Source organism: Chelonoidis abingdonii, chromosome 4, assembly GCF_003597395.2.
Source record: "Chelonoidis abingdonii isolate Lonesome George chromosome 4, CheloAbing_2.0, whole genome shotgun sequence".
In the NCBI taxonomy this organism is placed as follows: domain Eukaryota; kingdom Metazoa; phylum Chordata; order Testudines; family Testudinidae; genus Chelonoidis; species Chelonoidis abingdonii.
The window spans coordinates 134,099,648-134,112,916 of record NC_133772.1 but is presented as its reverse complement, the minus strand read 5'-3'; the positions used below and the strand labels follow the sequence as shown (position 1 = coordinate 134,112,916).

General features: G+C 42.9%; 1 protein-coding gene across 1 annotated transcript in view; it reads left to right on the top strand.

Annotated features, from left to right (window-relative positions):
* The window catches only part of XRCC3 (X-ray repair cross complementing 3), a 37,396-nt gene extending 24,314 nt beyond the window's left edge, over nt 1-13,082 (top strand). Inside the window, exons 5-7 of the mRNA XM_075065707.1 lie at nt 5,528-5,740; nt 11,662-11,708; nt 12,686-13,082. Of these exons, the coding sequence (XP_074921808.1) occupies nt 5,528-5,740; nt 11,662-11,708; nt 12,686-12,926 (501 nt within the window). The 3' untranslated portion in view covers nt 12,927-13,082. The remainder of the gene's footprint in view (nt 1-5,527; nt 5,741-11,661; nt 11,709-12,685) is intronic.
* The last annotated feature ends 187 nt before the right edge of the window (nt 13,083-13,269 follow it).

Genomic DNA, 13,269 nt, shown 5'->3' with positions numbered 1-13,269 from the left:
GTCCTTTTTCCCTCAGAGTGTCGGGTGGTCCTTTTCTAGTAGTTTGCAAAAAAACAAAGTACTTTCATGCCGATTTTAGAAGATGTGTGGTAACTGAACCTTGATATATTTTAAACTGCAATTTTTCCTGCAGTGTACAGATTCCTTACTGCACATTTAGTGATACCTTTAATACTAGGGAATATCTGAGACCTCACCAAGCACTATATGACTTTGCCACCTTTTCTTGATGCTCAGATGTTCGTGATGGCTTAGAATTTCAGATGCCTTATTCATACGACAGAGTAAGAACATCCCCCAGGGAGTTCCTTTCCCCTTTCTGCCTATCTGCATAGGCTCTAGAGGGTATAAGGCAGGCCTGCACAACATGCGGCCCGCAGAGGCTTACTGTGCACCCGTGGGGATTCTAAATCCCGTGCACACGGCGCTCTGCGGCAGCCAAGGCCTTTGAATCCCGGCCTTGCGCTCACTGTGGACCCACGGGATTCTAATCCCGTGCACACGGCGCTCTGCGGGCAGCCAGAGCCCTTTGAATCCCGGCTGCGTCCAGCAGCCGGGCTGGCGCTAGGATTTAAAGGGCTTGGGCTCCCCTCAGCGGCAGGAGCTTGGCCTTTAAATCCCCCCAGCCCTGCAAAAGCTCTGGGTTCCCCAGCCACCGGACCCTGCCCCCTTTAATTTGCCCCTGAGGGCTCCCAGCCACCTCTTCAGCTGGGAGCCCCTGGCTGATTTAAAATCAAGTATCCCCTCCCCACCCCCAACCTTCCTTTTTGGCCCACAGCTGTTTTGGTGGGGCAGTGCTGGGGACGGAGGGTTTGTTTCTGCAGGGCTGGGCAGCGCTGGGGTGGGGTGTTTCCGCGGGGCCGGGGGGTTTTGGCCCTCAGCTGTTTTCTTTGGAGTAATATGGCCCTCGCCGCTTTACGAGTTGTGCAGGCCTGGTGTAAGGGATTCTTCAACGTGATTTCCATCCATTCCAAGGTTTGTGATCTCAGTGAAAGATGTGATTCCACATAAAGATATGGGAGCTATTTCTCTGACTTGCAAGACTTTTTTTTCTTCCCTTCATAAAATCCAAATCTGTCTAAATTTCTGATGGACAGCATTATGTGAGTATGTTACACGGATCACTGAAGAGGGGTTTGCTCAAGCCAGTTGTCAGGGAAATATCCTCTTAAAAAAAAATAAAAAAATTCCCTGTCTTCATTGGATGGGTCCAATATCTCACCTACCAGTGAAAGATGATATATTGGTAGACTCTTTGAGAATTTTTCATTCAACTGTACAAGTGCGTTAGCGAGGGCTCCATTTTATATTCTTTCATTCCACGAGTGGGTAAATACCAGTTAATTCCCAACAGGGATACCATGCTTGTGCATGGCTGTGATCCAAAGACAAACATGTCCTAACATTAATATCACACTCTTTTCTTGCACCAAGAGCAGAAACTTAACTATATGTTGACCCTGATTCTATTGAATTAAGAGGTTTTTTGTTTGTTTAATGATGTTGCTCCAGTTGGTACCAAGTTACTCTCATTAGCCATGGCTAAAGATTGGCAATTCTGTCATCAATATCATGGAGATGTGTCATGGGGTTGGCTGTCTTCTAAGTGCCCCCTTGTGGCCGTGGATGCCTTCACAGTGTCTTACCCCTGTTTTCCCTTCTTCGGGTCCCTTTTAAGAACTCACCCAGTTTAAAGAGAAATATAAAGCAATCCGCACAAAGGATCCTGTTTATTTCGTTTTCTGGTCATACTCTTGCCCTCTGGGCCTCAACTCCTATTCAGTCTCTCTCACAGTAATCAAAAATAACACACAGTCCTCGAAGAACAAAGTATAAACTCATGAGATCTTTGACCCAGTTTCAGCTTGGCACAGCCCCCTCATCCCTGAAGGGTCTGTCTCAGTCCCTACCTTGCTTCTTGGGGAGGGTCTCACCCAGGCTTCCCTGCTTGGAGAACTTTCTCCTTCTTATTTGATAGGTTTCCTGCCTCTGGCAATTTCAGTTACTCTCTCAACCAGCCCCACACCTGCAGTATCCTGTTGTCTTTTTTTATATTAGACTAGCTGATTCAACCCCAGTGTGGCTTGTCCTGTCATCAGGGTTGGCTTAGCCCCAGGCTTTCCAGCCCATTGGGGGCATTTACACTATTAGATTAATGTCTATAAAGTCACGCTTTCCAAACTACTGAGTGTCCCGCCTGTGACATGAGGTGGGAGTCTCCACCCAGATTCAAAGTTTCTTCGGTCAACATTTTGACTCCAGATTGCTGGTGTCTTGACTGTCGGTGTTTATGCTGAGGTCTAAAAGACTCTAGTTTAAAAAGATGAATGTTTGATTTGTCAAATCTGACCTATGGCTTGAAAAAGATCTCCCATCTGGTCAACTCTTAACAGTTGAGAAGGACCTTATCAGATCTACTCATTTAGTTTACATTAAGTGAAGATGCCATTCTTGATACTCGCTCAGATAGTCATTAGGTTTGTATTTCAGTAACTATCTCTTTTTTAAATTGCATTCTTACGGAACAGGTGGGCTTGCTCGCATCTCCATTCCAAGAGTCTAAGATGTCTGCGATTTCCATCTTTCAGACCACTAGATTGTTTCTGTCCCTGAGCCTCTTTGTATTCAGGGAAGCAGGTATCATATTTTTGCATATTCAGAGAACATTGTGATTATATCATGCCAAAGCTTATCTACAAGTCTCCCCAATCGTTTGGAGAAATGGAGCTCACATGAGAAGCCAAAGGTGTTTTACAATTGTCATGACCTGACACAGCTTCAACCTTCTGGAATTGTTGGTCCTCATCCAGAGCAGAGGCAGTGTCTGTGGCATGCCCTCATACTGTCTTCATCAGATAGTGTTGAATGACTGATACTGCAGCTGTATTATAGAGACAGAGTGCTGAGGTTATATCTTTTTATTGGACCAACTTCCGTTGGTGAGAGAGACAAGCTTACACAGAGATCTTCAGCTTCATGTAATTTGTCTCTTACCAACAGAAGTTGATCCAATAAAATAATTATCTGACCCACCATGTCTCTCAAATATCTTGGGACCAACACAGCTACAAGAATGCTGCATACTGCAGCTATGTGTGTTTTTAGCAAAAATAATCCATCATTAAGACTTGTTTTGGGAGAGCAAGATCGGTCACTTCTGTTCCTCTTGACCTGGCACCCAAAGCTGATACTTTTTTGGTATTCCTGTTGACCCTTGTTTATCTAGAACTCCTCAGTCCCCTTTCCTGGGCATTGTACTGCTTGCTGCACTCCCACAAGTAGGAATATGCAGAGGCCATTTGAAGATGAAATGAAAGTTACTTACCTATAACTGAAGTTCTTCTAGATGAGCCTCTGCATAGTCACACTCCCAGCCCACTTTTTTCACTTCTTCAGAGTCTCGGGTTAGGAATTCCCAAATTAGTGGAAGAAACTGAGGGATGGCTGTGATATTTCCCCTTTTATACTTTCAGAATCCTCCTAGTTTGAGAGCTGGGAGGAGGTGCAAATGACCCCAGTGGACACTGCTTTCCAGAAGCTTCCTGCTCAGGCACCTTCTTCCAAAAAGTGTGTCTATCCAGAGTAGAGGTGGCCAACCTGTGGCTCTGGAGCCACATGCGGCTCTTCAGAAGTTAATATGCGGCTCCTTGTATAGGCACCAACTCTGGGGCTGGAGCTACAGGCGCCAACTTTCCAGTGTGCTGGGGGGTGCTCATTGCTCAACCCCTGGCTCTGCTACAGTCCCTGCACCCACTCCACCCCTTCCTACCCCTCCCCTGAACCTGCCATGCCCTCACTTCTCCTCCTCCCTCCCCCAGAGCCTCCTGCACACCACAAAAGAGCTGATTGGGAGGTGTGGGGAGGTGCTGAGTGATGGGGCTACTGGTGGGTGGGAGGAACTGGGCACCAGGGGGGAAACTCATGGGGGTGGGAGGAGGTGTGCTGATGGTGGGAGGAGGTGTGCTGATGGTGGTGGGAGGAGGTGTGCTGATGTACATTGGTAAATTCTGGATCCTTCTCAGGCTCAGGTTGGCCACCCCGATCCAGAGGCTCATCTCAAAGAACTCTGGTTACGGATAAGTAACCTTCATTTTCTAATGGGCTCTAAAGGTTAAAAATAATATTTGTTCAAAGTACAGATGATTATTTTAAAAAATCTAGGGTAAATATAAGAACACATTGTATATGATGATAATATTGCAAATTGTTATCTAAATGTCACATTCGCTGCAGTCCAGACAATTGGCCCTCTTATGTTGGGAAACAATGGTTTTATTCGAATCCTCTGAAACTATAAAATGCATTTATCATGGAGAAAGTCTGCACAATAACAGCAGGCATTCTGAGAAACAGCTCATAATAGGATATACGTAGAACCAAAGCACCTCGCCAAATATAAAATGTTACACATATTGACAAGGCAATAAATTGCAGCAATATCTGGCTATGGCTCCCCAAACTGCAGTCACCTCTCCAATGCACTGTAGCCCCCTTAGTGTACAGTGAACACAGTAAGAAATCTTTCTCAAGTTATCTATTCTGCTGGATGAATTCTTTTGAACAGTTAGAAACACACAGTTAAGATGATATTTGTGTGAAGAGCAAATCAATTTGGTAAGGTTAATCCTACTATAATCCAGTTCCAAGAAATTCAGTCTAATTTTGACAGACATGGAATGTAGGAAGTTGTCAGTGTGTAAGACCTTTAATCCTGGCAGAATGTTTATAAATCTTTAACTGTGTATTCCTATTTATTTGTGAAGAATGGTGTCTTCCACAAGAATAGTGTAAGCGTGTCAAAAGAATTCCCTCTTTGCTAAAATGAACTGTTACATGTTACATGATATAAGAAAATTACACTCCACTGGGTGGTTAGTAGTTTAACTTCTAAAATATTTTGAGGACTTCAGAAACATTCAGATGATGGAATTTTGTATCAGCTGGGGAGGAAACAGGAGTTTCAGGTGATACTAACTTTTACCAGAAGTTTTGGTTTATAGAGGGTCTGATAGTACTACATATAGCTATTATATCTCAATTCCTTTGATGAAAGAACACTGTCTTTTTTTCTCATTTATCAATACCCTGAGGATTTATGCTAGTCTTGAGTGAACTCAACATTCAAGTGAGAACTTGAATGCAGAGTGGCCATGGAATAGGACTGCACTGTCGTGTTCTTGGGTAACACTAGAATTTTATACGTGACTCAAAAATCCAGGTCAAACTTTCTCTTGACTTATTATGACTTGTGCAGCCCCATTTACTTGACTGTGCTAGGCTGCACAAGGTGTAAACTAGTGCTGCAGTTGATCTCCTTCTGTTTTTCTTGTGACTACTTTTAACAGACACGAGACCTACACAGAAGAATACAGTTGTGTTGTAAAGATCTACAATCTTGGTTTATGAATATAACCTCCCATAAATAACTACAGAGCCAAGCAGTGAAATGACAGGTATCTGTCTTAGAATTTTATAGGTACCAGCATTCTAACTAGTTCTAATGTTGAATATTTGTATTTTGTGGTAGGACACCTTCTACAACTGCCTTGCTAAAAGGATTACCTTACTACTCTTGAGAGGCATGGTGCGTTTGGTGGTCATTGATTCTATGGCTGCTTTGTTTCGATGTGAATTTGGAGCAAAAGATTCTGTTATGAAAGCCAGATATCTACAGAGGTTCGGAGCAAAACTTCACAGTTTAAGCAGCAGATTCAGAACTCCAATAGTGTGCATTAATCAGGTATGAAACCAGCGTATTTCTTACTCTGCAGAACCACTGAATAAACAGAGAAGAGAACTACAAACAGAAATGAAGCTGACAGTATTCTTTTTGAACACACACTTTTGTTCTATGATCATTTAATGATTAATGGAGGAGTTTTATCATATAGAAACAAATTCACTAGTATTGAGTATGTGTATGAATGTTATACAAGTATGTGTATGAATGTTATACAAGCTGGTTGATACATTCTGAAAGTGAGAACACATTTGTATTTATACAAAAATTTCTTCTCTCATGAAACTGCAAAATCTATATAAGAACTAGGAAAGTCAGTATGTCCAAATATTTTCCTCACCAACATTTTAGGTTTTTTAAAAATCTAGTCAATTTACGATAGCTCTGGAGGTCTTTATCAACAGAACATGTACAACCCAGGCAGTACCAGAGGCCATTATGGTGACTTTGTGATGTGGAACTTAGTCTACTGAAAGCTGGCCCAAGGAAGTCATAGGCTTAATTTTTTGAGTGACATTTGGGAAAATAATCTTACTTTTTAAAAAAATATCTAAGGTATTAAAAGAATCTAGAATGAGCCAAACAGGAACAATCAGTACAGAGAACTAATGGAAATATTTTCTTTAAAATTGGGATGAAGCCTCAGATCTTATACTTGCTTATGCAGCTTTATCTGTTTTTTTAGCTTGGTTTTTTCCTACTAATATTTTTTGAACACATTTGGAGACAATTTTTATTGCATTATTTGTATCACAGTAGTGCCTGGAGGTCCCAGTGGGTGCTGTAAATCTGATTTTGCAAGTTAGTGTTCAGTACATTAGGAAAAAAGGGCTGCTTAAGTGAGAAAATTGTCTTGTTTTAAAGGGTTATTATCAATTTCGTCATAATGACTAACTGAAATGTTCCAATTGCTAATAAGGCAGGCTTCAAATAATATCCTGAAATTTTTTAAAAAATGATTTGTATAGATGTTTTCTCCTCCCCTGTTTAATGTTTGCAAGGGTCTTTTTTCACTAAGGGAGAAACTGTCTATATAGAGGAGAAAGTGAAAATAACTATATATAAAGCATTGTCAACTGCACAAAGTAATCAGACTGAAAAAAGAGAATTTCTCACACACTCACTAACTTTGAAGGGGTCCCACAGGGATCTGTACTATCCCATCTTCTCTTCAATATCTAATGAGACAGGTGTTGTTGACCTAGTTGCCAACAGTATGCTAATGACACTGAACTATCTATCTCATTTGCAATCCATGCAACTGTTACTACTAAAATGTCAGCATGCCTACAAGTCATTAGTTCTTGGATGAAGGTCAGCTGGCTCAAGCTGAACCCAGTAAGACCAGTGATGCTAGTCAGAGAGGGGAAACATTTTGAAGGACTAGCCAAGACATCATTTCTACATTCCACTGATGACATAAAGCCTCCATCAAAATAGTGTGAAGCTTTGGCTTCTAGTTTGACTCATTAAACTTAGGTGACCTTGTACCATCAGTATCTAAAAACTACTAGTTTCATCTCCAGTTCATTAAGTAACTTTTTCTCCTGAACATGGACCTGGCAACAGTCAATGCATTTGTCACATCTAGGGTAGATTACTGTAATTCACTGTATCTGAAGCCGAATGTGAAGACAATGCATCAGCTCCAGCTGTTACAAAATGTGGCTGTCTGCCATGTCTGTGGTTTAGGAAGCTGCCTTGAGCACAAGAGGCTTATGCTGAAGTCCCTCCATGGGCTCCCCAGTCAACTTATGATGCCAGTTTAAGGCTTTGGGTCCTAATCAACAAAGCAACTAATGGATCAAACTCAAACTCCATTAAAGACACAATTCTGTCTATGAACTATCATGACAGCTGCAGTCCTTTGGGACAATGCAGAAAATGAAGCCCAGGATGAAGTTTGTGAGAACTTGGGATAAAACATTCTCAGTCAAGGGGACCTGCTATGGCCAGAGGAGATTGTGCAGAGTCTGACCACCTTTAAGAAACACTGCAAAACTTTCTTCAAAGTTTTTTTTTTTTTTTTTTTTCCTCCATAATAATGACACAGTGACATCCTCTTGTACCACCAAACCCCCACCATCTAAAGAAAGAAAAGAAAATCTAAAAGATCAAAACCAAAAAAAGCATCTTTTTATCCTGAAAAAAGGAGACGTGCTAGAGATGCCATGAAGTCAAGTAGTCGCTTTGCTATTGCCATTGATTTTACGTGGAAGGCACTTAGAATACTACAGTGATGGGGAGCAGAAAAAAAACCCTTAGGCAATGTCTTTCAGTTCTAATAATTTTAGGGATCACTTGTAACAATACTACAAGCAACATTTTCAAACAGAAATGATTCAGCAAGTTGATGGCGGCATCCCTTTAACTTTAATCCATGATAAGATTGATAAACCTAAACCTAGGGCTCTGCTTCACTAAAATGTTCCTAGTTTTAAATGGCTGTACTAGAAAACAACAGATTATTTCTATAAGATGAGACCCTCTCCCCACTAGAAGAACCTGTGGCAAGGACATAGGAGGAGGGGAGGCTTCCCTCAAGTTTCCTTTGAATTCTTTTGCTGGCAGAATTGGAACGCCATCGCATGATTCAGGCCCTAAACATAGCGGCTTTCTGGGGCTGTGAAGCCCCCTAAAGCCTCCGCACTTACTGTAGGACAGAGGTCCCCAAACTGTGGGGTGTGGAGGAACATTTGGGGGGGGGTGAGGCTGGGGCCCAGGCCAGCCCCCACAGGGGGGCAGGGAGAGAGCACCACCCAGCTCTGCTTCTGGTTGTTGGCCCTGCACTTGGGGCTGTGCTCCTGGCTGCCAGCCAAGACCCCTGGCTGAGGCTCTGCTCCCACCCGTCCCAAGCTGTGGCCCAGCCTTAGTCCCCTTTCCTCTGTCTGCATCTCGCCCCTCGAGCTGCGACCCTGCTCCCAGCTTGGGAGTGGGTGGGACACGGACAGGGGTAAAGAGGGGCATGAGGTAAACATTTTGGGGACTACTGCTCTAGGACCCTCTGCCCCGTCTCCTCTACAGTGCAGTTCCTGGAGAGCCTTGCTTGTCATGGATTCTGCTACTGGCCCCTTGGATATCCTTTAGAGTGGGACTGTGCATTGTGGAGTCGGCTCTTTTTGGCTATTTTCCCAGGGTTTTCTGGGGCAGCTATGCTGCAAATAAGGTTATGACAAGGAGGCAAGAGCAAGGCAAGTATGTATCTTTTCAAAACTCTTCTGAGTTGAGAAGATTCTCAGTTCTGCATGGGAGGTGGTGGAGGTAGTTTACGAGCGCGGGTTAGATCTGTCTTTAGAATCAGGGAACTGTAAATTGGCTCTGGCCTGAGCATAGGTCAGTGCAAACCTTAGGGTTCTCTAACCTATCTCAAATGGACTGATTTCCATTTGGCTATATGCTACCTGAGGTGGGACATCCTTAAGGGCTACAGTCTTATGAATGTGCAGTCTAAAAATGAATGTAGAGTAGCCCGCAGACTTCTCAGCCAGGTGTTTATTACTGAACATCAGGGCTGGCTCTAGGCACCAGCACTCCAAGGGGTGTCACTCTGGCTGCTTTTTTTTTTTTGCTTGGGGCACAAAAAGCCAGGAGCCTGCCCTGAGCGGAGGTGAGATGCAGCGGTTGGCGGCATGGTAAGGCCCGCAGGAAGTAACCTGGGGGGGGGGGGCAGAGGAATTTCTACCCCCACCCAGCTCACCGCCACTCCACTGCCACCTGCTCCCCCAAGCGCGCCGCCACTCTGCTTCTCCCCCCTCCCTCCCAGGCTTGCCACAAAACAGTTGATTCACACAGCAAGGCTGAGAGGGAGGGGGGAGAAGCGGAGTGGCGGCAGCGCGCTCAGGGGAGCAGGCAGAGTGGAGGTGAGCTGCGGCGGTGGTGGACACGGGGAGGGCTGCAGGAAGTAACCCTGGGGAAGGCATAGGAACCACTCCCCCCCCCAACTCACCTCCGCCTCCTCCCAATTGCGCTGCTGCTCCACTTCTCCTGGGAAATGCGGCACGCTCGGGGGAGGAGGCAGGGCCGGGGATTTAGGGAACGGATTGGAATGGGGCAGGGCTGGGGGGGGCAGGAAATTTTTTTTGCTTGGGGCAGCAAAAGACTTGGAGCCGGCCCTGCTGAACATCCTGGCAGGAAAGGAAAGAAGACTGAATGGGTAATATTTTGTACTGATTTTTGATAATTTGTGTAGGTGTGCTAAAAAAAGACTTCCTAGATATTGCAGCAATAGTCTGGGGAAAGAATTTCTCATGTTTATTATTTTAGTCCAGAGTCCCCCATCTTTGGGGAGCAACTTTGGATTTGGAACGCTTTGAGTTATTTTCCTATGCTTTTGGCTGTTTAGGAAATCTTTTGCCTTTTTGGGAAATGATGGCTCTCTTCCTCTGAGGATTAGCCTCTCTTTTAGGGAAGAGTTCTGTTTTGAGCCTGAGCCTGAGCCCAGACCTTCCTTTTGCAAAGGAATCAGAAAGTATGCTAGATTTCTTCCAAGTGCTTCAGTCACTTAAGAACGTGAGATTAAACAGATAAAGCACTAGAGTTTAGAGGTGGATTGGACCCCTCAGGTCCTAGCAGTGTTTTGACTTAGTACTGAAGAAATTGCTCTGGAAGGTCTGGATTGACTCCCAAGAGCTGAAGAGGACTGATGTGCACTTAAGAAAGTGTCTTTAGAGGAGTCTTTGCTTATGTGGTGGGATGCACAGGTCCCAGATTTATGTAGACCAAGTCTCTTTTCCTGGCAAAGCAAGATTCTGCAGATAGGGAGCAATTGTGGAAGAACTACCCTTCCAAGTGTCCAGAAAGGGTCTCCTAACCGTTGGAGCATTTCTTAGCCTTTGAATTGTTCCATTTGGACTGCTCTGCTGTAAAAAGAAACAAGTGAAGTGCAAAAGCCCAGTGAATGGTCTCATTTAGGGAATAAGGCTCCTGAAATTTCAGACCCCAAAGGCAAAGAAGGATCGGGATATCGGGACTGTTGTTGCTATAATCTCAAATTCAGCTTTAAAAACTGGGAATACTGGATTGCTATTCTGCTTAAAATGCTGGAGATAGAATCTGACACAAGGGTGGAAGGCCCATGATCAAGCCTCATGGACGGTCTGAACTGCCTCTGGTATTTGCTGAAAGAGAAATGCAGCCCAGTCCTCTGACTGAGGAGGAGGTGGATCCAGAAAGCAAATGCATTTTTAATTAAAAAACAAAACAAAACCAGTCACTAACTGGATTCCTTTTTAAATAAGACATGTAGCATATCAAATAGGCTACAAAAATTGTAGTTACAGGAGGGAGCTGTGAATGTAATCATTTTTTCTCATTTGTATCTTCAAGCTGTGTGTCCAAGAAAAAAAATCATAGCATACACTAAGGGCTACATACAGACAACTGTTCTTTAACTTACTGTGCTTTTGTCAACAGAAAGATGTTAAGAACAAAGATTTTTATATGTTTCATCTTGGAAGATAATTCATGTGGTTGAGATGCATTCCTGCGAGGCAGGACACCTGAGTTCTATTCGAGGCTCTACCCACAGTCTGTGTTTGTGATCTTGGGCAAGTCACTTAATCACTGTCTTCACTTACACACACATAAAATGGGGTTTGTTTTCCAGATGATGGTACAATCCAGTGAAACTATTCAAGGGCCCTTTTTAATTAATAGATTGGTACAAGCTGTGACTAAGTTTATACTCCACAGTACCCCTTCAATTTCAGCCTGGATAAGTAAGTTTGGTGTGTTTTTTTGATTTTTTTTTTTTTTAATTTAGTTCCAGTAATTTGTGATTCAATAGATGGTCTTTTTTTTTTTTTTTTGCGTGTCACCCCTTTCCTCACCCTTCCTTGGGTAAATAAACTATATATTCAAAATGCAACTTCATTCAAATTCTCTCTCTCTCTATTTTTTTTTTTTTTTTTTTAATGATTTAGGTAACTGATTCAATGGATGAGACAGATGTTGCTCAGAGCAATTTTGGGTAAGTAGTTCTCCATAAACTAAAATGTAATAGTGCACGCATGTGCGCACACACACGATGATTTAAGCCTGCACTCCCCCCTCCCCCCGTTTGTCAGTTTATCCTCAGTATAATATATAGGAACATAGAAACAGAATGCTAGATGAGATGAACTCTGGTCTGATGTGGCAAGGCAATTCCTGACAGTGACCAGTACTAGCTGTGGAGGAAAGTGGAAGAAATCCTATGGGGTACAATTATGGAATAATCTGCCCATAGGGGATGGTGTGGTTTGTGTGTGTTTGTTTTTAAATTCTCAGGTATTAGTGGTTGGTTTACACTCTAGCAAATGAGGGATTATATCTTCTCTTGTCTGTCTAATGTAACTGTGGATGTTGTCATTTTTCCATACAATTTTTAAAAAAATTGTAAAGATATCATTAACCAGCAGAACTTCATTGCCACAAGAGACCTTTGAGGCCAAAAGATTAGTAGGATTTAAATAAGGCCTTGGTAGTTATATGAAGGAGAACATTCCCAGTCACATAAGATCATATTTTTAAAAGAGGAGATAAAATTTTGTTTCAGGGGCATGACATTGTTGATGGGGGTTAGGGAGAAACTTCTCCTTTGGGTTGGATATTCTCTGCCTAGTGGAGAGTTATTTCCACTTCCCTTTGAAACAAATTTTATAAATGACAAATCAGGGGGAAAAATTGAGGGAGTTAAATCTACCCCACCATCCTTAATGTTGTCTCTGATGGAGCCCACGGTAGATGGCCCTGTAATTTGTATTTTAAGTGGTTGAAAATTGAAGTTGACTTATTGTAATTCTTCCTGGTGCAATAGAGCATTTGTCAAGACAAATGCCATATCCATGAAGCATTGCAGCTGCTTATAGCTGAAGTGTAATTCCTAATGTATGTCTACTTAAGATGTTTCACACTAGACTGTTGTTTCATGCATGCAAAAACTTACAAAACACTGTTTTCTTCTAGCTTATTGGATAAGAAAGTTTCTCCAGCACTTGGGCTAACCTGGTCCAATCAACTGTTGATGAGATTGATGGCCAGTCGCATAACACAATCAGAACAGTCACCTGGAGGTGCATTACAGCATAGTGGAAGTGTTTTGAGGACTTTAAGCGTGGTTTTTGCTCCTCATCTCCCTCCATCCTTTTGCTGCTATGCAGTAAATTTGGAAGGTGTGAAAGGTGTAAAAGTGAAAACCCCACTGTGAAAATGTTACATATCTTTGGAATCAAGAAGCCATTGGCCTACTTATTTTTCCCCAGCTATAGAAAAGATGCCTCACCATGTATATGAAAAATGTTGCTTGGACAATATACTTTTATAACCATATTCTGCAAAAATACAGAAGCAGTGATGAAGAATAGATTTCTGTACCTACTTTTAGATTCAGTTAGGTTTGCATCTTTGTGATAAAGCCTCTGTCCCAAATCTGGACCTTAAGCCCCCAAATTTTGGATGCTAACATGAAACTCCCCCCAAGCTTATACCCAGCTTGGCTCTGATCTCGCTGCCACCAACCAGGATTCAGTGCCTGGTACACTAAAGCCCCC